The sequence below is a fragment of the Xenopus laevis genome, chromosome 9_10S (genome assembly GCF_017654675.1).
Source record: "Xenopus laevis strain J_2021 chromosome 9_10S, Xenopus_laevis_v10.1, whole genome shotgun sequence".
Lineage (NCBI taxonomy): Eukaryota > Metazoa > Chordata > Amphibia > Anura > Pipidae > Xenopus > Xenopus laevis.
Genome location: NC_054388.1, coordinates 48,966,545 through 48,990,465, shown reverse-complemented (window position 1 = coordinate 48,990,465; position 23,921 = coordinate 48,966,545). Strand labels below are relative to the sequence as shown.

The 23,921-nt window shown below is 43.4% G+C and overlaps 1 protein-coding gene across 3 annotated transcripts in view; it reads right to left on the bottom strand.

The window, feature by feature from the left end:
* Positions 1-4,347: 4,347 nt before the first annotated feature.
* The window catches only part of sema5b.S (semaphorin 5B S homeolog), a 116,850-nt gene continuing 97,276 nt past the window's right edge, over positions 4,348-23,921 (bottom strand). For all 3 annotated transcript variants that reach the window (NM_001086522.1, XM_041577632.1, XM_041577633.1), the window contains 9 exon segments: positions 4,348-5,777; positions 7,228-7,433; positions 9,149-9,193; positions 9,274-9,423; positions 10,452-10,622; positions 11,614-11,832; positions 12,133-12,358; positions 13,348-13,495; positions 15,669-15,812. In NM_001086522.1, the coding sequence (NP_001079991.1) occupies positions 5,622-5,777; positions 7,228-7,433; positions 9,149-9,193; positions 9,274-9,423; positions 10,452-10,622; positions 11,614-11,832; positions 12,133-12,358; positions 13,348-13,495; positions 15,669-15,812 (1,465 nt within the window). In that variant the 3' untranslated portion in view covers positions 4,348-5,621.

Below are 23,921 nucleotides of genomic sequence, written 5' to 3'. Positions count from 1 at the left end.
TTTGTGCCAGTTCTGTTCTTAAAGGAAAAGTTGTCCCAAGGCCTTTCACTGGGCCATTTCATTAGATCCAGCCTGTATGTTGGTTAATGCATTACTGACGTTTCACACAGCCGGGCCCTTATCCTTAGCCTAGTTTGATTCCCTAAAAGAACTTCACTTTATTTTAGGAGTATGAAATTGTTCATAGAGATCAGTGCAATGTGAACTCCCATGACCAGCTTGCCACAACCCTACACTCTGTACACATCCATTACCACAGGGCGGACATTTGACCATGGGAAAGAGAGCAGCCCATGAGCAGAAAGTACAACTATTCTGTACCTGGGTAATTACTGATGGGGATTGGATTCACTTAGCCATTCTGGGAAGTCAGGGAAACTTAAAATATTTCTAATGCTGCCGGAATTCTGAGGACCCTGTGATCTAATGATCTTGTGCCCATTACTGAGCCCAGCACATCCAAAGCCTTCACTCTGCTCTGCCAGGCAATGACTTGCTATATCCCCCACTCCCTGTTCCACACATGAACCCAGCCAGAAGCGCTCTCCGTGAGGCAGTCACTTTCACTAATTAGTGAGGCCATCTATAATCTGGCTGTACAAATAAGGCTGGCTCCTCCCCCTGGATAAGTGAATCCAATCTCTCTCAGCACTTACACAAGTACAGAATTCTCTGATTCTCTGTACTTCCTGCTCCTGGGCTGCTCTCTTCCCATGGTCCGACAGAAACCTCCCCCTACAGTGCAGAAATACTTACTGTTCCTGGAGTTCTCTATCAGTAGTCATAGGAGCCCTACTTGTGGGTAAGAAACTTCAATCTTTCCAGGAACAGAGCTCTGATATGCTGTACTTCTGTGGCTGCTCTCCTCCCTAAGGACAGGCAGAGGATGGGGTTTTATACTAACTGAGAAGTTAATTCTTTGTCTGCTGACAGTGGGTAAGAGTGCAGCCCACTGGCACAAAATAGCTGTGAGGAGTATTAAGAGTATTGCAGGCAGCTATCCAGTACAGGAACACTGACTGTGTTTTCTGGTCCATTACTTACAAGCAGCCAATTGCTAGATTTTATTATGCTATTTGCCTACCTGTCTGTTTTCTCTATGAGCACTGGGTTGCTGGGTACTGCAATATATTCCCAGGCATCACAGTATTATTACATTAATCGTGGCTACTAGGGCTGCCCTGGGGGTTGCACTCACAATGTCGCCAGCTTCATTATGCTGTAGTTTTTAATTAGTACCAACGCCTGATTGTACTAGTAATTAGCGATGCAGGGAGACGAGTCTGGAGAACATTTGGCAGTGGGAGAGAGAAACCCAGATGCATATACTCCCCCCATCGACGTTCTGTCGTCTCCAATCAGTGGGAAGTTCCAAGGGATCCGCACAGGGGCAGATAGAGCACAGACTGAGTTGCAACTGGGGCAAATAAAGAATAAATGTAGTGTTTCTAGTGATCAATTTCCACTATTACATATCCCCAGACCTACAAAAAAACTCCCAGAATTCCCAGAAACGAATCTCTCTTCTTCCAGCTCGTTGATTCTATCAAGTAGCAACGGAAATAAATGTCTTATTCTTGGTTGGTTTTTGTGGAGACTATTTGCTCTTGGGAGTCTCCCAGCTATGGGCCCCAAGTTCCAATTTCCAGTGGAAAAAAATCACCCAATTCCACCCTTTTCCTTCTTTTTTTTTATTTTCTCATTAAATTGTATTTGCCGACTCTTTGCTTTGTACAGATATAAAAATACAGAGTAACAAAGGGAGAGAAGGAAATTCACAGTGAGTTGAGGCAGTGATTACAGTCTGTCACATTCTCCTACAGAACCCTGGCACGTGGAATTGCATAGGAGGCTAACGAGCTTTCTCCAGAGAGCCCACTAATTAACGACAAGCTTTGTATAATGAGGGGTGAAGCATTCGGCAGGGGAAGGTCTGACAGAAAATATACTGTATCTCACTTCCACTTTCAGCCCCCGCACTTAATGCCTCTCTATAATTGTCAGAGCTGTGAGCGGTGCAAAGAGCTTACATTCTACATCTTATGTCTGAAGCCTGAACATGAGGAACTAAAATAGCCTGGAATCTACACAAATGAATGGATTCAGTACAGGGGCTGAAAGCATCTTAGTTGGATAGTGACAGTCAATTACGATGACAATAGTAATGCGAGATAGAGACATTAGCGTGTGATGGAGACAATTGGGCAAGAAGAAGACGGCAAAAAAAAGTGGAAAAAGCAGGCCAAGATGGAGACAGCGGTGCAACAGAATTGGCAAACTTGTAGCCCTTCAGTAGTTGCAGGAGAGCCATAGGTTTATTTATATACATAATAGGACCCCTATGGAGGTAAGGTGAAGCCAAAAATCTTCCCTGATAAATAACATGGGTCTTAAACCTTCCCTCTGGCATCTGTCAGTCTGGGTCTGGCCTTAAAGCTTATTATAATCTTAGGGTGGAGCTGGACTAATATCACAAGTAATAACTGGTAGGAGGCCATAGCTTATTATAAACCCAGAGTATCCCTCATTTTACAAATTTTGTTTCAGAAGACAGCATCAGAGAACAGGAAAGGACAGACTGACAGCCAAGGGAATAAAGGTGGCCATAGACGCATCAATATTTCGACCAAAACTAATTTTCGTATGATATTCGGTGAGTAACGAGCCGATTAATATCGGCAGAAGACTTGGATATTGTTCGTCTTGTCTATCGTTCCAGGCGGAAAATTTTGGTCGGGCACCTTTGTAGACACCGGATCATCGGCCATTGTTAGTGCTGAATCATCAGCTACAGGTAGAATTCTACTGTTTGTATCTGTATATCTGATGACTTAGCTCTACACGTCTGTATTGAAACAAAGGATCTTTCTTGGAAAAATCTTGTCCAGGAAAGATTGTTACGTCTATGGCTACCTTAAGGGTCTGATGATACAAAGTGTTAGCATTTCCCTCTGTATCCGTTGAAATGGAATTATCCCTCCTGCTCCACAGGTTCCGCTAATATTTGGCTTTCACATTTAATGCTCCTGTCTCCTTTCCAACAATTTAGCGCCTTCTCTAGCCAGAATAAGCCTCGTATCAGTGATGTTGCCTTTCCTCACAAAGCTGCCGGCATCCCGGAAAATTGAATTTCAGGCCTCAGAGGCATTTGTACTCTGGGTGTCTCCTACGTGTCTGGGTGTGGAGCATCTGTGTGCACACAGGGAATTCCATAGCATTTTGGGGCACAACAATCACATCATGAAATGACTATTCACCAGAAGGTAACTCTGCCCCCTGTTCATTTGTATAGGACTCTGGGACCTAGAAGTAGTATCTATAGGTTTCTATTGTTTACACCACTGATGGGCTGGCCTTATTCTAATGAAGTCTACTTATTCTAATGAAGTCTACTACTAAAGTGATGTAATTGCATCGTCATAGCACTAGGTCTAGTATCCGATAGCAACCAGTGAATAGGTTGTAACGTGAAAGAAGCTTTGCAACTTTTATTACTTTATCCAACTATGGAAAAATAACTGAATGTGAACTTCTTATCCCAGGTATAAGTCACTTTTATATTAAACATGGTTATACCAGAGGCGTAACTACTGGACAAACTCTGTGACTGCTGGGGAGACCAGGAGGTAGAGGGGGCACCAGTGGAGCAGATTTAATATAAAGATAAATGTATTGTTTCAAGTTTTAGGAAGGATTTTGTGGACTCTAAGAGCACCGTGCTTGTTGCCCACATAAGCTGCTGACTCAATATGGAGTGGCCAAGGCAGCATCTCTGGCCCAGCGGGCACAAAACTCCCATGCACTGAGCACTTCATTATTATATTAGTGATTCTCTACACCAGGAAAATAAGCACTTCGGCAAGTTGGGGGGCTCACTTGACACTCCAGTTTGAACTAGAAGTTCTGTGATTGCTGATGCCCCCTTGCTGTCCTTCTATGCTCAGGAGTACTCACGCCTATTGACAACTCCAGTGTCTCAATCACTAGAGATCAGGGAGACAATGAAAATGAGACTGCGCATGATTAACTGCAAGCTATACACGAGACTGAGGGAGACAACAGGTGCAGTAGAGCAATGAGAGGGGATGCAATGCATCATTCACTGGTCATGCACTGCTGGTTGAGACTGTCACTCTTGGTACCAACTGACTGATTCTGTGAGCTATAGAGAGAGCCACAGGCCCATGAACATACTTTTGACCCAAATATGTTTTAACCCCTTGGAGTTATTCTCAAAAAAACTCTGCCCACCTGTCATTTAGTAATTGTGATTCTCACCAAGTTCAGATTTCTTATTCAAAAGATACGGTTTGGAAGACAAAATGCAATTCCGTGTTCTTTGTCCTGTGATTTTGATTTTTTTTTTATATAAAAAAATACTAAAATACTAAAAAAAAAGCCAACATTCATAAATCTAGGAAACGTGATAATGAAAAAATGCATTGAGCGATCATAATAATGTTCCGCAGGGACCCAAGAGCCATTGTATCACTGTGCACCTCCATCAGTTACTGGATCAGAGAAGAACCAACCCTAAGGTTCCATTAGGTACAAGCTTGCATGGAGCTGGCCCTCTGTGATAGGGCTACATTGTTCAAGTCAGATAAAAATGAAGCCCTTACATTGGATAGAATCAAGGACACAACTTCTGTTGTCACATATCAGGCTGTTAAATTTCTGCTCACGAAAGTGGTGGGAGAGATGTGCAATGCTATGTCCCACTCAGTTGATTCCAGGGTCTGGTTTTGTCCCTTATGAGGTGAAAGGCCCGGAGATAAGCAATTGATTGCTAGTCCCCTTTGCCAGCAAAGGAGTAGGCAGAACCATATCCACATTATAGTAGGGTGTTGCACACATGGATTGGCTTCGGCATCACCCCCCATAGTCAATGCCACAAACATATCTCCCTTCAGTAGCACACAAGGTTGGTTATGTAAAGCCCAACTAAGCATTGGAGTTGTTGGTATCCATATTCATTGAATTCAACTGGCCATGGGACTGTATATCTTGGACAAGTTCATTAAAAATGGTGCCGAACCAGAGTCCAGGTCCTCCAGCAATATAACCCAACAGTTCTACAGACATATGGAAGGCGACGGTGGGTTCTAGGAATATTCCAGAATACTGGTGAAAAGGCAAAGTGCCATGAAGTTGAGTGAGCCTAAGATGCTCATGCAAGCAACAAAGCCATTCAGTGTAATGGGTCATCTCCAATCCTACGAAAACATTTCCAGTGTTCCCTCCCCTGCAACCAACCCATTCCCACCCACCCCAAAAAAAGAAAAAAAAACTTCGGAGAAAACACCCAAAAACAAATAGTCAGTGTCTTGGTTACTCTGCACAGGCAACTTATTGTGTTCAAGTAATCAGAGGACTTGGACAATCATTCCTCCAACTCAGTCCAGACCTTGGAGATGCCACCATAACATCATCCCACAGGTCTCCCCTGGTCCAACATGTACAAGAATTCACAAACAGTAATCAGCAGGTCTGATCTGAGATCCTACCCATCTCGTCCAGCATTAGGGGCTAAGCTGGGCCACAGTTTTATGGGTCGTGAGAGGGGAAGTGTTTCAAGGAATCCTTCAGGTACATATATCAGTTCCGCACTTTGCCAGATTTCAGCTGTTAGTGTAAGTTCTGCCTGGAGAGGAGTCTGGTCTGAAATCATATTTGCTCAAAGTGCTGGGATAGTACGTTGTGGTGTATACGTTGGTCTGTTGTAATGGGTAGAAGTTGGTCCGGTCATCTGGAAGCAAATTGTTCTTATTGAGTGTCTGCAAGAGAAGAGCAAATCATTTACTCCACCGAACCTAGTATCTCACCCCACTAACTCATAATATCCCTATCTTAGCCAAATTAGTTAGGCAATTTTTAAAATCCATGAGATACAGTTCAACCTTAAGCTAGGGTCCCCCTAAAAGGTCCAACATTTGACCAGGGTGCGCCTTCAAAGTCCAATTAGTGAAAAAAATTGTTGTGCATAAAAAAAAAATTGCTGCTCAGAAATTTCAATGCATTTGGCGAATTTTTAACCATTTCTCGAATTTTCGACTAAGGAAAACGGGTCAGAATCGTCCATCACTACTGTTAGCCAAATAGTCAAAGCCAAGACTAGGAATCCTTAGTAACACCTTAATAATGTTAACAGATTCAGAATATCAATGTTAGATTACAGTAGATACAGTAAGTTGTACGTTCCCCAGAAATAATGTATCAGGCATGAAGAAGTGTACATGACTACTCGGTTAGATCCTGCCAGCCTGGCGTGGAACCTGATGATGAGACAGCAAGTGGCACAGAATACAAAGAGAACTAGTGGCTGATAGGTCTGCAGAAACCGTATGTCACTGACATTCCTTACAAAACCCCCCAATATTTCCTAGACAGCTTATTAACAAGACTCTGAACACAATAAATCAGAAGAGTGGATCAATAGCACTAACACAACCACTCTGCTCTGATTTATATTTACTGCAGGAGGAGAACCTTGAAAACTAGTTTGAGGCAGCTTACACACTGGACATTAGGAACTAGGAAATCCACTCAACATTCGCAAAGGTTCTGAATGATTCTTCTGGTTATTTCTGGTCTGGGGGAACCACGGCACACAGGAATTAAGAGTTTAACCCAGAGGGGGAAGCACCCTAGAGAGTGAAAAGAGCTTCTGCTCTACTGAGAGTTATCATAGTGAGAGGCAAGGATGCAAATCTCAGCATTAGTAACAATAAGGAGAATAGTCAATAGGTAGAGCCAACAAAACTACCAGTTGGGAGAGCCATGGAACTACCAGTTAGAAGAGACAATGATGGAACTACCAGCTGGCAGAGACAAGGATGGAGCTACAAGTTGGGAGACTCTGTGATGTAACTACCATTTGGGACAGTCAATGATGGAACTAGCAGTTGGGAGGGTCAATGATGGAACTACCAGTTGGGAGAGACAATGAAGAGACAACGAAAGAGAATGATGAGAATCATAACAATTGTCAGTGGGGAGAGACCTGTCCAAGGGGAGAGATATTGATAAAAACTATCAATGAAGAAACACATTGAGGGTAACTATGTACCAGCTGGAAGAGATAGTTATGAAAACTGGGAAGGTGTCAGCACCATTAGGTTCAGCTCTTACAGTCTCTCCTCAGACTGGCACAACCCTCTGCTAAATGTTCTACCTGATACCCTGTCCCCTATCTTGTACCCATTCCAAGCTCCTGTCTCTTCCCACCTTGAACTCCATAGGTGTGTACTTCTCATTTTTGGGTGTGGAGCTCCCCTTGTAATGCAGGTGGTTGGGGGTCGCTGGGTGAATGACGGTGGATTCCTGTGACTGGCGCTGACACCGTTGACAATAGATGTAGATTACAAAGGTCAGGAGGCTGGAGCCAAAGAAACAGGAGACTCCGGTAGCAATCAGGTGAATCAAGCTGAAACCTGTGGGGGGATAAAAGGCAAATGATTGGAGGCTAGTACTAATGTGCTAGGACAGAGTGACAGATGGCTAATTCTAACACAAAAGATAAGTGGAGAAGGAAAGTGATAATTACACTGATCATTGCCTGGCACATCAAGTCTCCTACTGTGACTTAAACCTACCCAGAGATGAAAGGGGTCTTATTAAGGGCTAGGGCCACACGGGAAGATTTCAGGGAGATTAGTCGCCTGGTGACTAATCGCTGCGTCTAATCTCCCTGAATGGCTTGCTGGTATCTCGCACCAGCTAGCGCTAAAGTCGCCTGCGCCTATTCACACGCGGCGATACTTTTTCAAAGTCGCTCGAAATTGCCTCATGAGGTAATTTCGGGCAACTTTGAAAAACGTATCACCGCGTGTGAATAGGCGCAGGCGACTTTAGCGCTAGCTGGTGGGAGATACCAGCAAGCCATTCGGGGAGATTAGTCGCCTCAAAGACGCGGCGATTAGTCGCCAGGCAACCAATCTCCCTGAATCTTCCCGTGTGGCCCTAGCCTTAGGGTAGCATAGGAAGAGTGTACAGATTTTATCCATAGGGCACAGTAATTAAGGGAATTAAGTAGAAGTTTATAAAGGAGTAAAAAGAAATTGTCTTGAGGATAAAAGCATCACTACCTTATAAGCAGAATTTAAATAATTTGTACTAATCATAACTTTAGTGGCTGCCCCTCAATGTAGTGTCGGTATAGGAAGACAACCCATTTAGTTCCAATGTAGGCTGATACCCTCTCTGTGTATTTCCTCACATTAATCTCAAGTTGTAATGCACGTAGTGTGTGTTCTGTACCCACAAGTGCCATATAACCTGCTGCAGGCTGTGATGATTTCTAGAGAAGCAGCAGGAAAGTCCAGAGACATATTATTATACAGGCAAAGACTTCAAATCACTATTCTTTGTGCAAACACCTGCATTCCCAATCCCCACCATCCCAACCCCCTGCCCCCCCCCCCCACTCCCTGCCAGCCTGCAGAAATGTTACAGCCAAACTAGTAATTTATCTCCTGTCTTCCAGAGGCGAGAGACTATGAGTATTTTGGCATTGCCCCCACCCCACACTCTTATTCCCATAGACAGCATGATGTGCGCCTTGCTATTAGAACCACACAGAGTATGAGGCACAGATATATGTGTTATAAACAACTTGGGTCAGTTATACAGGAGGGGGTCACAGAGGGTCAGTAAGGTGAAAGGGGAGTCACAGGGTGTCAGTGAGGTAAAAGGGGAGTCACAAGGGGTCAATAAGGTGAGAGTGGAGTCACAAGGGATCAGTTAGGTAAGATAGGAGTCACAGGGGGTCTGTGGAGTAAAAGGGGAATCACAAGGGGTCAGTGAGGTAAGAGAGGTGTCACAGAGGGCCAATGAGGTGAGAGGGGGTCACAGAGGGTCAGATACTGTAGGTGTGTCTCAGGGGGGTCAGTGAGGTGAAAGGGGAGTCACAGAGGGTCAATAAGGTGAGAGTAGAGTCACAGGGGGTCGGTGAGGTAAGATAGGAGTCACAGGGGGTCAGTGGAGTAAAAGGGGAGTCACAAGGTTTCAGAGAGGTAAGAGTGCAGAAGTAAGAGGGGAGTCAAAGAGGGTGAAAAGAGGTAAATCACAGGGTCAATGAGGTAAGTGTGGCGTCTCAGTGGGTCAGAGAGGTAAGAGGAGAGTTATAGGTGAAATAAAGGTGGGTTACCTCCACACTCGGTATTCTCATCAATGCTGGAAGCCGGCAGGATGACTAAGAAAAAGCAAGATAAAGGGTTAAATAGGGCAGGGGATAAATGTTAATGGTCTCATTCTCAGGTCACTGCAACAAACCTGGGATTTCATTGTAAATACAGTCACGGAACTGGGTGTTGTTCCCTAAACACTGGGAGGGCCCTGGGTTGTGTATCTCACAATATCGATTCCGATACTGGGACCCGTCCTCGTGACACATGCTCCATTCTGACCACTCGGCCCAACCACCTGTGGATGAGAAGCAGAACCCGCAATTTCAGGAGTTTGCATAACAATCTCTCAGACCCTTTTTTATAATGGGGCCTGATTATTATAGGGGCAATTGGACTGTCTGCTGCACATACAGCAGTCCAGTCTCAATTTATGGCAGGGATTTTAAATATTCATTTAGGATAAGAGCTCTCACACAAACAGGAGTGATTACATTTTATATAAGACGTTTATACAGTAAATATCAGTTAGTACTGCTGCTTTGGATGCCAGGCCCTCATTTAACTAGGAGACTGGGAGAGATAAGAGAGCTTGGCTCTAAAAAAGGGAACAAAACCAATTAATTTTATATGATAACATTTCTGCAAACAATGCTATGAGATGTGAGATACTCATCACAGATCTATATTAGATTGTGTAATAATAAACCTGGATAATAAAATCGAAGGGGCGGCAATTAAAGAAAAATATTATCCCACTGGCCAATCCATGCAGCAAGGGTGGTATATGCAGACTGGAATTGGATAAGAGGGCTGACACAATGTTATGTTGCTTATTCTGTTAATTTTTCTGGCTAAATCCTTTATCCAGCAGTGGGGCTTTTCTCCTTCCCTGTTTCACGCTATAAATGCTGAGTGTAATTGAATTTCTCTCCCGTGCATGAATTGCGGCTCAATTTAGTGCAGTTAGAAGGGACCTCAAGTGGCAGCAATTTGTGGCAACAAAAAAATTTTGCAGCCGCCACAAATGCATGCCATTGAAAGGTTTGAGGGGGTCTATTCACTTAGCAGCCACAAAGTTAATGAATAATTAATTGGAAAAGCAGTTTTGCTCACACACAGGTACATCTTTGAGAGAAAGCGTTAAAACCAACTCCCAGCCCACTGCACCAACTCCCTGTGTCTCACCAAGAGAACTAACCATAACTTAGTGATAGAGTGGCCCCAGCATAATACATTGAATGAGGAGCCAGGAAGTAAGTTAGAAATCCCCAATATCTAGCTATGATGGCCCAGCATTAATGCCCTATTGGTGGGTAAAAGTACCTTCACATGGGTATGTATTGCAGAGCGCCTCCTCAGTGTGTAGGCCTATACAGATGTCTCCTCCGTTGGATGGTGGGGGGTTGGTGCATGTACGAGTCCGTTGGTAATGGCCCCCACCGCACGTGGCTGAACACTGAGTCCATGGTGACCAGCAGGACCACGAGCCCTTCACTGAAACATAAAAAAAGATGATCTTGTGTAGAACATATAACTGGGCAGAATATGCAGTGACCCCATAAAGCAGAAGCACAATTTTGAGTGCTACATTATTACTGTGTTTTTTCCAGTACGTGTTCATGTGATTTCACAGCTGGTCACAGAGGGATCAGAACCCAGCTTGAAAAAGGAACTAAAATGTTCTGAAAGCTTACTATTATTATCTTATTTAGATAATAAAGGTATCACCTTTTATTATTATTTATCCAGTGATTGTAAAGCTGGCCATAGACGCAAAGATCTGATCGTACGAATCGAGGATTCGTACAATTTTCGAACCGTGTGTGGAGAGTCCCGACATTTTTCGTCCGGCGGAGATCGGTCGTTTGGTCGATCGGACAGGTTAGAAAATTTCTGTCGGCTGCCGATAATATCTCTGCGTGTATTGCCGATCGTACGATTTTCAGTGAGAGACTGTCACTAGCTTTTGTCAGACATAGATATCGTACGATTGCTGTCAGGGGCAGAACATTGCTGATCTGTTCTTTAACTAATCTGACTGGTAAGACTTTGATCTGAATGGTTAGTGGCGGGTCGGGAGATGGGAAAGTCCGATCGTACGATGATTCGTACAATCGGATCTTTGCATCTATGGCCAGCCTTACAGAATATCAAAACTTTGGCCTCTAAGTGGCAGCAGAGTTCGAGGAAAATTCATAGGAATGAATGGGGCTCAGTGTCAATACCAGGGAGATGTAAATATTCATAAACATTCCCATTGGATGACCACATGCAAAAGAATGGTCCAATGGGAATCATCCCTACCACCAACATAGAACCATCTTGCTCTCATGTAACACAGAGAGACTCCTGGGCAATAAGACATTGGGGGTAGCATTACTGTTCAATACTACAGTTACATGTATGATTTTTTTTGTATGGTTAATGAAAAAAGGAGATGTACGGGAAGGAACAGAACTTGAGCACAGCAGGGAAGGTTTCTAACCTGGGCAGGGCTGTGGGTTGCAGTCCTGGTATTCCATGGCTGACCCAGTACAGGGAAGGCCTCCTTTACGAGGTTCTGGGTTGCTGCAGGTTCTTTTCCTGGAGCGAAATCCTTGTTCACAATCCCGGGAGCAGGAAGACCAGCCACTCCATAGACTCCACCCCCCGTTGATTATATGCCCAGAAGTCTTACTGTTCCGCATCAAATCATCCACCAGAGCTGGCAAGACAGAAAGTCAACAATTAGTTACTATTGGTATTGTAGCCCTGCTCTGTCAACTACATCTCCCAGCATGCTCAGCTGGTGTGGAATATCGATGGGTTAAGCTAGCCACAAATGCATGCCAAATGAGTGGACCATTGCCTCTTTCAACTAACCAGGTGGTTGATACATTCAGTGACTCTGACAACAACAGGCAATTGTGACGCTAGAACCCATTCCTTCATTTTCCCAGTCTGTATTCTAAAGCCCACTCCCAGGAGCTAGTGTTGCTGATCCTTAACTAGAACAAAAACTCACTGTCCATCTCACAGGCTGCAGAACCATCATTAGGGCAGAACCGCGTCTCTGTCTTTTTCCTTCCAAACTGTAGGTTATGGGGGTCAGCAAGCTGCGCGCGACAGGTGTACCGGAAACGCTGTTCCTGACGGGCTCCGCCCTGAGTGATATTGACTGGCATCCATGGCGTCCATGGGGTATTTCTTCGCACTTCAGGACAGGGTTCAGAGTTACATGTCCTGAATTCCTGAGTGAGATGGAATCAAAGATGCCAAGAATTAAAGGGCAAGGCTGCCTTTAAAGGAGAACTAAAGTTTAACTAACGAAGTAGCTAGAAATGTTGTACATTATGTTTTGGGCTTCTGTACCAGTCCAAATCAACCACAGCCCTTTAGCAGGTTTGTGCCTCCAAAGATGCTCCAGTAGCTCCCTGTCTTCTTTTCTTCTGATTCACTGCACATGCTCTGTGCTGCTGTCACTTACTGATCTTAGGGACTGACTCAAAATATACAGTACACATAGAATATAAATGTCACAATATAAGGCTGATTAGTAATTAATACAGATAATTACTACATGGGAGAAAAGAAACCAGTGCAATTAGCATCAGATTTTAAGAAGCAGCCCTGTAGCATCAGCTTATATTACAAGCCATCTTCTTTTTCTGCTTGTAAATTTGTGACGACCTCTAAGCTTAGCTTCTCAACAGCTGCTCAGAGCCCACTGAGCATATGAGTGTCGTAGACACTTTCCAAGATGGTGACCCCCTGTGACAAGTTTAAAGTCCTGGATCATTGCTGCTATTGAGAAGCTGAAATTTTAGGCTGGTGCAATAAGTTTAGTAGATAAAATATGGCATTTGTAGCCATATTCATATTTAGGTTTAGTTCTCCTTTAAAGGGGCTTTATCGTGGCTCATTGTTTGGCTCAAGTACCTGTAAGCAGTGGTGTAAGAAAATATTAATGGGCCCCACACCAAATTTATTTTATGGCCCCAAAATTATCAATTTATATATATTGAAATTGCTCATTAAGTAGGGCCTCTTGTGGCACCCTATACCTCATGGGCCCCCCTGCAGCCACAGGGTCTGCTTCCTCTTTAGTTACACCCCTGCCTGTAAGGGGCGGCTCTGACTTACTGCAGTCTGCCTTCAGCAGAACAATTGACTTAAACCTATAAGCGCCGGCAAGCCTGCAGGAGATAAAGGAGATGCAATGAGAAGGAGGTGCACATACCATGGTACAACCAGGGCAAGTGTTTCCATTCTCGCAGGATCGCTGTCTTGAGTGGGTCCCTCCTCCACAGTCTGAGCTGCATTTAGTCCAAGAGCCCCAGGAAGTCCAGAAGATTGGTACCGGGCATGGAATGTTCTCATTACAGAACCTGCAGAGGTTACAGAATAAAGAACGCATCAACAATGACTTTAATTCTGATCAACAACTCATTACTATCCCTTTAATAAGCTAAGGCTGGTGCTCCAGTGGGTCAGTTACAAAGGTCCAAAAATATGCACATGATAAAACATCCATATGTACATAATCAGACTCCCCCCACATTAATCAGGGCAGATAATATCAGGCACGTTCCCTTGCTGCCACAGCTCGGCTACACGAGGATCTAAGCAGGGAACAGGTGCTGAGGGAGAAGAAGAAAATGCTGGGAATTAGTCCAATTAGCATAATATTGATAGAACTAAATGGCCTTTTCCTTCCTATCAGAACGTGAGCTAAAGGTCAGGCTGCTGCACACAACGCTGGGTTAAGTGCCCTGGAAATTTCTCATTAGGAACCAACACGCGGAATCAGGGGAGAGTTAATTGTGTCCTTTAAGCAGAGGCAGGAGTGCAGCAATGTAAGCACATTATCTGGGTGCTAAGTTACTCTACGAGAGACCATGGCTCTGGGTTGAACCCAACATAAGTGTCAGTTATTTAACCAGACAGAGCTGGGTATGGAGGGGGGGGGGTTGGAAGCAGAGGATGGGGAATTTATATTTCTTTTGGGGAAGGGGCTGCAACACCATCAGTGGCATACTTTGTTTCCCGTCCCCCCTCCACCTGCAAAAATTCTTCTGGGGACCTGGTTTGCACACTGAAACCAAAATTGGAAAAAAGGAAAGGAAAAGCAATGGTCTCTCCCCCCAGATCCCCCTGCATGACTGTGGGGTTTGCTGCCTCTATAGTTATGCCAATGAACCCCATATATGAGGCTAACTACACACATCACAGGAAAAGGGCAGATTTCTGTGATTCGCATTCAGCGCAGAGCCAGCCGGGCAGTAGCAGCAAATTTGCATTCAGATAAATAACTGACTTTTCCCTCTGAAACCAAAAACAGAATCAGTAAGTGCATGAATAAAATATGGATGGGGGGAAACCTTTCCCTGTAGCACCACTTCTGTATGGGGAACCAAACCCCCATATAGTGGTATGAACTCCCAAGCCCACAGATCTTTCTGTGCTGCCTGAGCATGCTGAATGATTATTAATGGAATTGACTGTGGTGGGGGGGGGGGGGTTAGACCTTTTCAGATATGAGGGAACATTTCAGGGTGACAAACAGAATGATGGAGAGGTTGAGCTGCGACAGCCAATTATTTTCCATTTCTATATGACAGCCACTTGTGCTTAACCATTCACTTGCCTCTCCGGCAAGGGGTGGCCTTGGCCAATAGCTGTTCCTCATTCTGTTTAATGGTCTTAGATAGGAGGGCTGGTCTGTGCAGGGGTGCCCTATGGGTACTAACATAACTTCAAGAGACCAGACACCCTTGCCACAAAATTATTTTGAACACCACTGCACAAAATCACAGATGACTAGTAAATTCAAGGTTGTCCTGACTCATGGGTCCCCTGGGACAACGGAATCTGCCTCCTCTATTGTTACACTACTACTACTTGTGGATGCTGGGAAAAGTTGCCCTAAAAATGTCAGGTGCAACCTTTGCAGAAAATACAGTAACTGTGCCACTTGTAGAAACTAGGTTTGGTCCCCTATGTTTGGTTGATTGGGTGGAGTTGTAGGAGGAGGTATGGTTGGCTAGGGTATTGGATGTGGATATCTATGATGCCAATAGTTCCTCATCCTCTGATTCTGAGCATATTCCTGCTGAAGAATCAGTGAAGATTTGTTTTGGGCTCTCTGGTAAATGGAAAAGTTTAGATAATGACAGAAGGAGAAAGAGGCAGGCAAATGTCTCCAGAATTCACTCTGTATTCACTCTGTACATGGCTGGCCCCCCTCTCCAATTCACTTTGCGACCATTAATGTCATCAGTATCTGTAAGCACCAGAGAATCGGCGTATTTTTTTATCTGCTAAATTTAGGAAATAGTTTTATTTTTCACAACTATGTCAATGGTCCAATTTTGTTTTAAATTTATGGATTGTAGTTTGCATATCTGCTTTTCATTTTAATTTTATTATGTCTGCATGTTTGTTTAGTTTCTTGTCTTTCAATTAAAAAAATCTAGGGTACTTTGATGGTGGCTTACAAGTGGAGGGACAAGGAGTCAATCATTCAAACAACTAGCCAATCCAAGCATGCACCATTCTTACCGTTCCTCCCGACTCTGCCCGACACAGACTCTTCCTCCAAAGCGAGGGGCTGGGTTGCTGCATGTTCTTTGCCGAACTTGAAATCCAATGCCACATGAAGTGCTGCACTGTGCCCACGATGACCATGGTGTCCACCCACCATTCCTGGGATCCAAAGAGAGATCTTGTTACTACTTTGATGACTTTCCATGCATTCCAAAATAACCCAACTAAGAAGCCATTTTGGGAAAATATACTAAGCACAATCCATCAGAAATTCAGGCCTATAAGTTGCTCATAACCTTTGCAGAGAGAGATACCATAAAACTTTGGCAGCAAAGGTACTGTACTAAGCCAAAAGTACCCGTACTAAGCATAATTCAGCAGGAACAGCCCCCTAAGTTTGCTCATTTGTAGAGAGAAATACCATAAAACTGTACACAGTACACAGTACAGATATTCCAATGTACTAAGAACAAGTCGGCAGGAACAGTCCCTTAAGTTTGCATATAGTCTGCACAGAAAGATGGCTTAACATTCCAAGCCTTGAAGTAAGGGGCCATAAGCTGATGTGGAACAGCCCAACACTCCTCACAACCAACCATAAAATGACTGCCTGTTACTGATCGATCAGCGCTGAGCTGCTCAGAAAAAGCCGAATACAGTACAGTCCCACTAAAATTTTTATGTTGATATAAATTATTTGGCACCGCTAGAACTTTTTCTTTTATCTAGATGCCTGCGGCTGTATGGGGAAACAAATAACAGTTAGATTAGAACTCCTTGTCACTGCATTGTCTGGAACTCTGGAGGGACTCTGATAAATGGAAAATTTAAGGGATGCAAAAGCCTGTTATTTCTCCACTCCTTACAGCACCAATGTACCTGTGGGTTTTTATTCTATTCTGTAATTAACCACACAGAACTGCAGCAGCTACAACCCTTACCTTTGCTATATCAGAGCAGTAGATCTACCTATCAAACTGGGCAGTCTTACTTTGACTTTACTAATAATAAAATGGCTCCAGGGCTGCTAATAGTTGCAGTTTGAGAAGAGCTGGAGAGCTGCAAGTTGGGTGTCCCTGGTGTATAGAGTAAAAATATCTACTGACTAACTTTTAAAAAAAAAAAAAAAAAAATCTACTGACTGTTGCACTTTTACACATGGGGACTTTGACATACCGAGGAGCAACAGCCTTACACAGAATAATACAACTGCCCTCTGGGAACATGGGTACAGTGAGCAAAAGGCAATGTTGTGAAACATTCTGAAATCTGAAATAATTCATTCCCGGGGGGCAGACACAATTACTGCTTAATCCTGCAAATGACTCGGTACAAAAGAATTAAGAGCCGGTGCAGAGAATGATCAGAGCAACGGGCAGCGCAGGATCAAACAGCCCATCAAAGGCAAGAGAAAAGGAAAGATCCATACGTCTAAAGGCTCGTAACAAGGGAAAGGCTTATGTTCTGAGTAATGCCGTCTCCTGGGGGAATGCAACATGGATCTTTGGGAACCGACTGCCAATGAACTGAAAGAGTTTAGCAAAAAGCATTTAAAGTGGAATTAGACCTTAAAATGTCATTTTTTAAATAAATGATGCAAAATAGGTAATTAGTGCCTCCCATGGATCAAAACTGCAAATGGTTCACTATCAGTACTGCACAAAGAGAACAACAGTCCCACAAACCAGATCTTAATGCCCCCATACAAAGGCTGATAAAAGCTGCAGACAGAGCGAGTCAGAAGTTTATTGGCCCATGTGTGGGGCCCTCCGACGGGCTTCCCTGATCGATATCGAATTAAGACTGTATATTCTCCAAACTCAGCTGCAGTACTCACCAGGTCTCAGAACTAGCAGCCACTGGCCATAGAGTTGGAACAGAACAGCACCACTGCCATTTAACTGGTACTGCAGATTAAGGGACTGATAGAGAAATAGTAGGGAAGTACCGTAATACGGGAGTAACTTTCAAAAGCAGTGGAAGTGCTGATTTTTAGCATGTAAAAAAACAGGTCACCGGGATCAGGAGCTGCAACTCCCAACATCCCCCTTAACAACATCTCAAGGGTGCATGGCCCGTCTCCAACCATTTCAGCTTTCTAACTAGTTGCCAGTGAGCCGAGGGGTGTCAATTACACACACACAGGAATGATCCCCCGGAGCAATTATTTTATTTCTTTTCTTAACTTTTAATTGAAACATTTTAATTGCTTGTTACATTTCCTGTAATCATTGCAGTCATTGCACAAAGGTCTGCCCAGGGGCCCTAGCACCACACACACTATAATAGAGCCTTCCTGGTGGAATTCATTATTTTGTGGTCCAGGGTGTGTGTGGTGCTGATTTCTGCCACCAAAGGGCTAATTGGCATCCCTACTGGGCAGTGGGTGATGGCAGTTCCACAACTATGTGTATCTGTTAATTGGAAAGAAAAAAACTACTAAATAAATACAGTATTTTCAGCCTCGGCAGTATTTCATTAAGCATTAGAAAGGATGCAAACATTTTTAATTTTGTTACTGGCCCTTTAAACACTTCTACATTCTATTCATGCACAGGGAAAGGAGACGCCATACGCGCCTCTGGGATTAGTCGCACGTTATTTTATTTGGTGCCTGTTTGACACAATCACGGAGAAACCGCAATCAGCCCTTTCTGCAGACTGTTGGAAATTAGAATATTCTGCATAATTTAAAAAAGAAAGTTCTGCTAAATGAATCTTTTTTAATCATGATGCAGTGAACGTCGCCCTTCTGGGTGCCCAACCCCGCATGCACCTGCAGCTGCTCATTGTTAATAAGCCATTGCATTAATCTGGCTAATTGTGCTGCAGTGATGCACTTTAAAGGGGAGCAGAGCCTGGGCCATGTGTTGGAGGGGGGCGATTTCTGGGAATTAAAATGTTATGACTACTGAGGGGCCTATCTGTAAAGGGGTAATGTACCCCCCATAAAATTCTCTGTATATATGCCACAGGGACACCCAAGGATCAATGGCAGGTATTTTGTATTTTATTTATTTTGTAGGGGTTTCTGTCCCAAGCCATGAAGAAGTATTAAATCATATGTAGTATAGCTCCTCTGCATGTAGTTGCCAATCTAGAGCCCTCCCCATAGAGTAAGGGGACAATGCTTAAAATTGGGGTACAGGCAACAACCCCCCCCCCATATATTTAAGAGGGGTTAAATGGAAGGAAAGGATTATGTTCATTTTTATAACTGTGCTATGCAGAATTTTCGCTGGTGAAGCCTCAGGCAGACGGTGCTTGGAAGTGCTAGGCCAGAAATCAGGAAATAATAAGAAAGTGCTGATCCGACTTTAACAGAACCCATATGGACCTGAGATCTAGCTGGCAGGCTGCCCGTGTTTGCATTCCTCCAAGGGCCACGCCATTGCTGAGCTGGAAGAATTGGGAGGGTTGGAAGGGACCTCTGCACATAACAGAGCCCAGAAGCCTCTCAGAAAGGACTAACAACCACAAGTAATAAAAAGGTCCCTCCAATAAACTGACGCTGCAACATATTCTAGATTGTAAGCTCTTGAAAACACAATGTACCAATAGATTTTCAGTAGAAAAAGTGTGAATTTAAAGGAAACCAAACATTTTTCCTACTTGCATCAATTGGGTTTCTTTTACTAATTTCAATGGCTTCTTATGGTTTGTATTAAACTAAACTAAATCTGGTTATGTGATCAAAAATTTCCCACCCACTGTCTCATCATTCTGTTTGTGCATCACATGGTATAACCAAATCATTGAAGGCAAACATACCCCTAGATATGTGGATCTCCCTTCTGAGAGCAATGTCCTGCCAATAAACATCCCAAGTTGAATTTGCTTATGGCTTGACTGGGGGGGGGGCTCTAACCCCCTGTGTCAGAGTTACATTTCTGTTCTTGAATTATAATTGGCTGGGCACTTGTAAACTCTGGGCCTATAACTATGCAGCATTTAGCCAGGCTTCTCAGGTATCTCTGAGGTGGTGGATAATAGTTGCCTGTAACAACTATTAGGTGCTGCCCAAAACCTATAGCTGAGAAATACTTCCATATGCCCTGTGCAAAGTTACAGTGGGTACTGTGGGTTGTGTTGTGGCAGTTTAGCATGTTGGGTTCCACAAAATCAACTGTTTTATTGTATACAGAGGAAAACACTTAATTCCTGCCAAAAATATATTATTTTTATTGCCCTATTTATATAAAGTATCACCGGTCCTGCAGGCACAACTTCCTGCCAGAGATGAACTGAAGCCAGTACTTAATTACCTTTCATAATTGTCTCCTCTATCTATCCCACACAACCTTCTATGGAGCTTCACTCTTGTCATTGTTCCAGCTCCTTTGTTCATACATTTTTTAAAGTTAGTTAGTTTTCTCGGCTCTGCTTGAGCTCACCTTTCTTATACTGTCATTTAAACCTCTACTGGCTGCAGGGGTCAAAGGCAAACAAAGCCAACACTGAGCCTTTCAGGTTGGAGAGGGGGTCCCCAAACTTTCTTTTACGCCTGAGCAACATTAAGATGTAAAAAGATTTGGGGAGCAATGCAAGCATGCAAAATGTTCCTGGGTGGTGCAAAATAAGGGCCATTTGGAAGCCCATATAAGGACTGGCAGCCTACAGGAGGCTCAAATTGGCAGTAAACCTGTTTTATATGCCACCAAAACTTGTCTCCAAACCAGTAATTCAAAAATAAGCATGTGCTTTGAGGCCACCGGGAGCAACATCCAAGGGGTTGGTGAGCAACATGTTGCTCATTACCCACTGCTTGTGGATCACTGGGCTAGAGGATCACACTTACTGGCAAGCATTTTGTTGAGCTCTTTCTTTGACATCCCTACCAAAAAGCAAAGCAGGACTGCAGTGATAATGCCAGGAATGAATTGAGACTGTGATGTGTAAACTGAAACATGCATTATGGTATTATGGCACAAATAAACACTTTTCAACACATAGAGTGCTGCAGTGTGAATGTTCTGAATGCATTATGTTATTATGAAAGGCAAATCATTTTACTTTGTTATCAAAGGGGACTTCACCTAAAAACTGTTTTTGCCTAATGAAAGAAATTATTCTAAGCAGTTTCTCAATATGCCTATGATTAAGGGAATGTTACCCGAAACGCGTAAGGCAAAGTTGTTACCCTAATGTTGCAATAAACCTACTCAAACCTATGCCGCCTGATTTGCTCATTTGGACCAGTTTCTCAATATACATTCATTCCTCATTCTCACTGGGTTTATAGCTATGTCTAACTGTCATTGCTATTGCTCCCCCACATACTTAGTTATAAAAGCCAAGGATTCCACACTAGTGATGCTTTTACGGACAATTCAAGAGCCAATAACGACATTTCACTTTAATCTCTGATTTCTCTGACAGTAAATGCGACAGAAAAGCTGGATTCCCAGACAGTCAGGGCAAACGAATTTCGTGCCATTGTCCCGGTGTCACATCACAGAGTGGATTCTCTTATAAAGAAGCGTCAGTCCCGGCTGTACAACCCACAGACAAGTAGTCCCCGAGTTACTAAACAGAGTGAATGAATGTTAATAAATATCCTTCAGTTTTCTTTTGGTTTGTTGTAACTGTTTGGTTTATTTTCCTACTAAATGGGTCACTGTGGGACTGGGGGGGGAGAGGGGGGTTATCGCTTATTAAAGAATATTCTAATGAGTTTCAATGAGTCACAGATTTCTGGAATTCCCACAGGGTCTCATTGTTCTTTGATGACAACAAACACTAAGGAAATGATGGGGAAATTGGTTTTACACAAAAACTGTGTTTTCTTTTATTTCCCATCAAAGGACGGAACAGAGGGGGGAATGTGTCCCCTCATACAATGTGTCATACTGTGTCTGTGGTGTTTATACAAATAGCCTGTAAATGTCACTGTGCTCAGACTTATACTGTGCATACTTCCTGACAGCTTAAAAGTGAAAGTTACTGTTGTGTAATGGCTGCTTGAGAACCTGCTAATAAAGCACTGTTATACTCTACTCATCCTAGGCTACACAAAACATAACAGATTGACAACGAGATGGCTCTTCTACCTCTGCAGCAGCCTGCACCTTTTCTTCCAAACCCTGGTGAACCTACCATACCTTTTACTGCTTGGATCCGTATGTTTGAAAATTACATTATTGCTGCTGACCTAGGGGAGATTTCTGCTGCTAGAAAGCGTGCTTTACTTATTCACTGCCTGGGAGCAGACGGACAGCGTATATTCTATACATTAGAGAACTTTTTCGTGCCAAGAGTAAATGTGGTTGCTGAAAGATATAAATTCCGCCAACATGGACAACGTAATGGCGAATCCATAGAACAATTTGTAGAAGCTTTGAAAGAGCTGGTTGTTACCTGTGAGTTTGGGAATCTAACAGATGAAATGCTAAGAGACCAAATAGTGGAGAAAAAACAAACTCACCTCGCATTAGAGAGAGACTGCTCCTAGAGCAGGATTTAACCCTTGCAAAGGCTATTACAGTTGCTAGTCAAATTGAAACAGCAGTGGCAGAGGCTAAAACTCTCAGTCAGGGAACTGCTGGGAATGTACAGACTGTGAATTCAGCACTGTGGCCTAATAATGCACAGTCACAGGCAAAATACAGTGCTAATGAAAGGGATTCACTTCAAAACCATACAGCAAATACAAATAGAAAATACTGCTTTCGCTGTGGTTCAACACAACCCACTGCAAATCATGTTACATGTCCTGCAAAAGCTAAACGGTGCCGCAAATGCAAAAAAGTAGGACATTTTGCAAAGATCTACCGTAGTTCTGCTAAAGATGTTCATGAAGTCACTACTACAAATGTTACAGTATTAAGTGTGGATAAAGCTGGTACATTTATTCCAGCCAAGTGTATATGCACTGTCAGTGTCAGTACTGCTTCTGCTGACAAGGGACACTCCATTAACCTGATGCTTGATACAGGTTCAGCTGTTTCTATACTACCAAAGGATATTTTCTTGAAATATTTTGCAAAAGATCCGCTTGTTGCACCTGCCCTGAAACTGGTCAGTTACTTAAAGGATCCAATCCCTGTGCCTGATTGCGTGCCAGTGACTGTACAATTTGAATCAAATACTGCAAAATGTGACTTTTACATTGTGAATAAGGGTACTGCTATACTTGGAAGGGATCTCTTTGCTGCATTAAACCTACAATTAGTTGATGGTCTCATTACTACAGCACCAGTGCCTGCCACACAGCCAGTGTCTAAAATTTCACCACAAAGCAACACAAAGCAACTTTGTACACAAAGTTAAGTTGAGACCAGATGTAAAACCAGTACCATTCCCTGATTCAGCATGGGAAAAACTTGCTATTGATATTGTTGGTCCTTTTACAGATGCTCCTATAGACTGTAGATTTGCTATAACCTTGAAAGACTATTAAGCTGGCCATAGATGTTGAGATTTTTAAAAGATCTGAACCTCATCGTGAGACCACGATTTTCTCGGAACGATCGTACGATCTTACAAAGTGACCATCAACTAAAAAGACCAATTTGCCAGGAAAACAAAGGGGAGCTGCCTGCTTGGCCCTGCAAACATAGATAGATTGCACTGGGACCGATCCCATTGCCGATCAATTTCCTGACAGATGGTCCTCATAAGATGGTCGATCGTTCGAATCCCACTAACCGCGCGATAATTTCGAAGGATTGGTCAGACTTCGCTAAAATAGGTCGTTCAGCTTAAAAGTGAAAGTGAAAGTTACTGTTGTGTAATGGCTGCATGAGAGCCTGCTAATAAAGCACTGTTATACTCTACTCATCCTCAGCTACCCAAAACATAACAGTGTCACTCAGAAAAATACAATGCATTCTATTACTTTAGAACTATTGTGTACCTTTAGTGTTTGCAGAGGCTATATTGTTCCTTGGTACTCATGCAACTGTCTCTACTTTCCTTGCAAGGGGTAGTGTATTTAATGGTACTCAGGGATGCACCGAATCCACTATTTTGAATAGTCAATACCGAACCGAATTTGCATATGTGAATCCTAATTGCATATGCAAATTAGGGGTGGGAAAGGGAAACATTTTTACTTCCTTGTTTTGTGAAAAAAGTCACGTGATTTCACTCCCCACCCCTAATTTGCATATGCAAATTCGGATTTGGTTTGGCCGGGCAGAAGGATTCGGCTGAATCCTGGCCGAATCAAACCCTGGATTTGGTGCATCCCTAGTACTTATGTGTCTGTCTCTATTTCCTTTGCATGGGGGAATGTATTTCCTGGTACTCATGTGACTATCTCTGCTT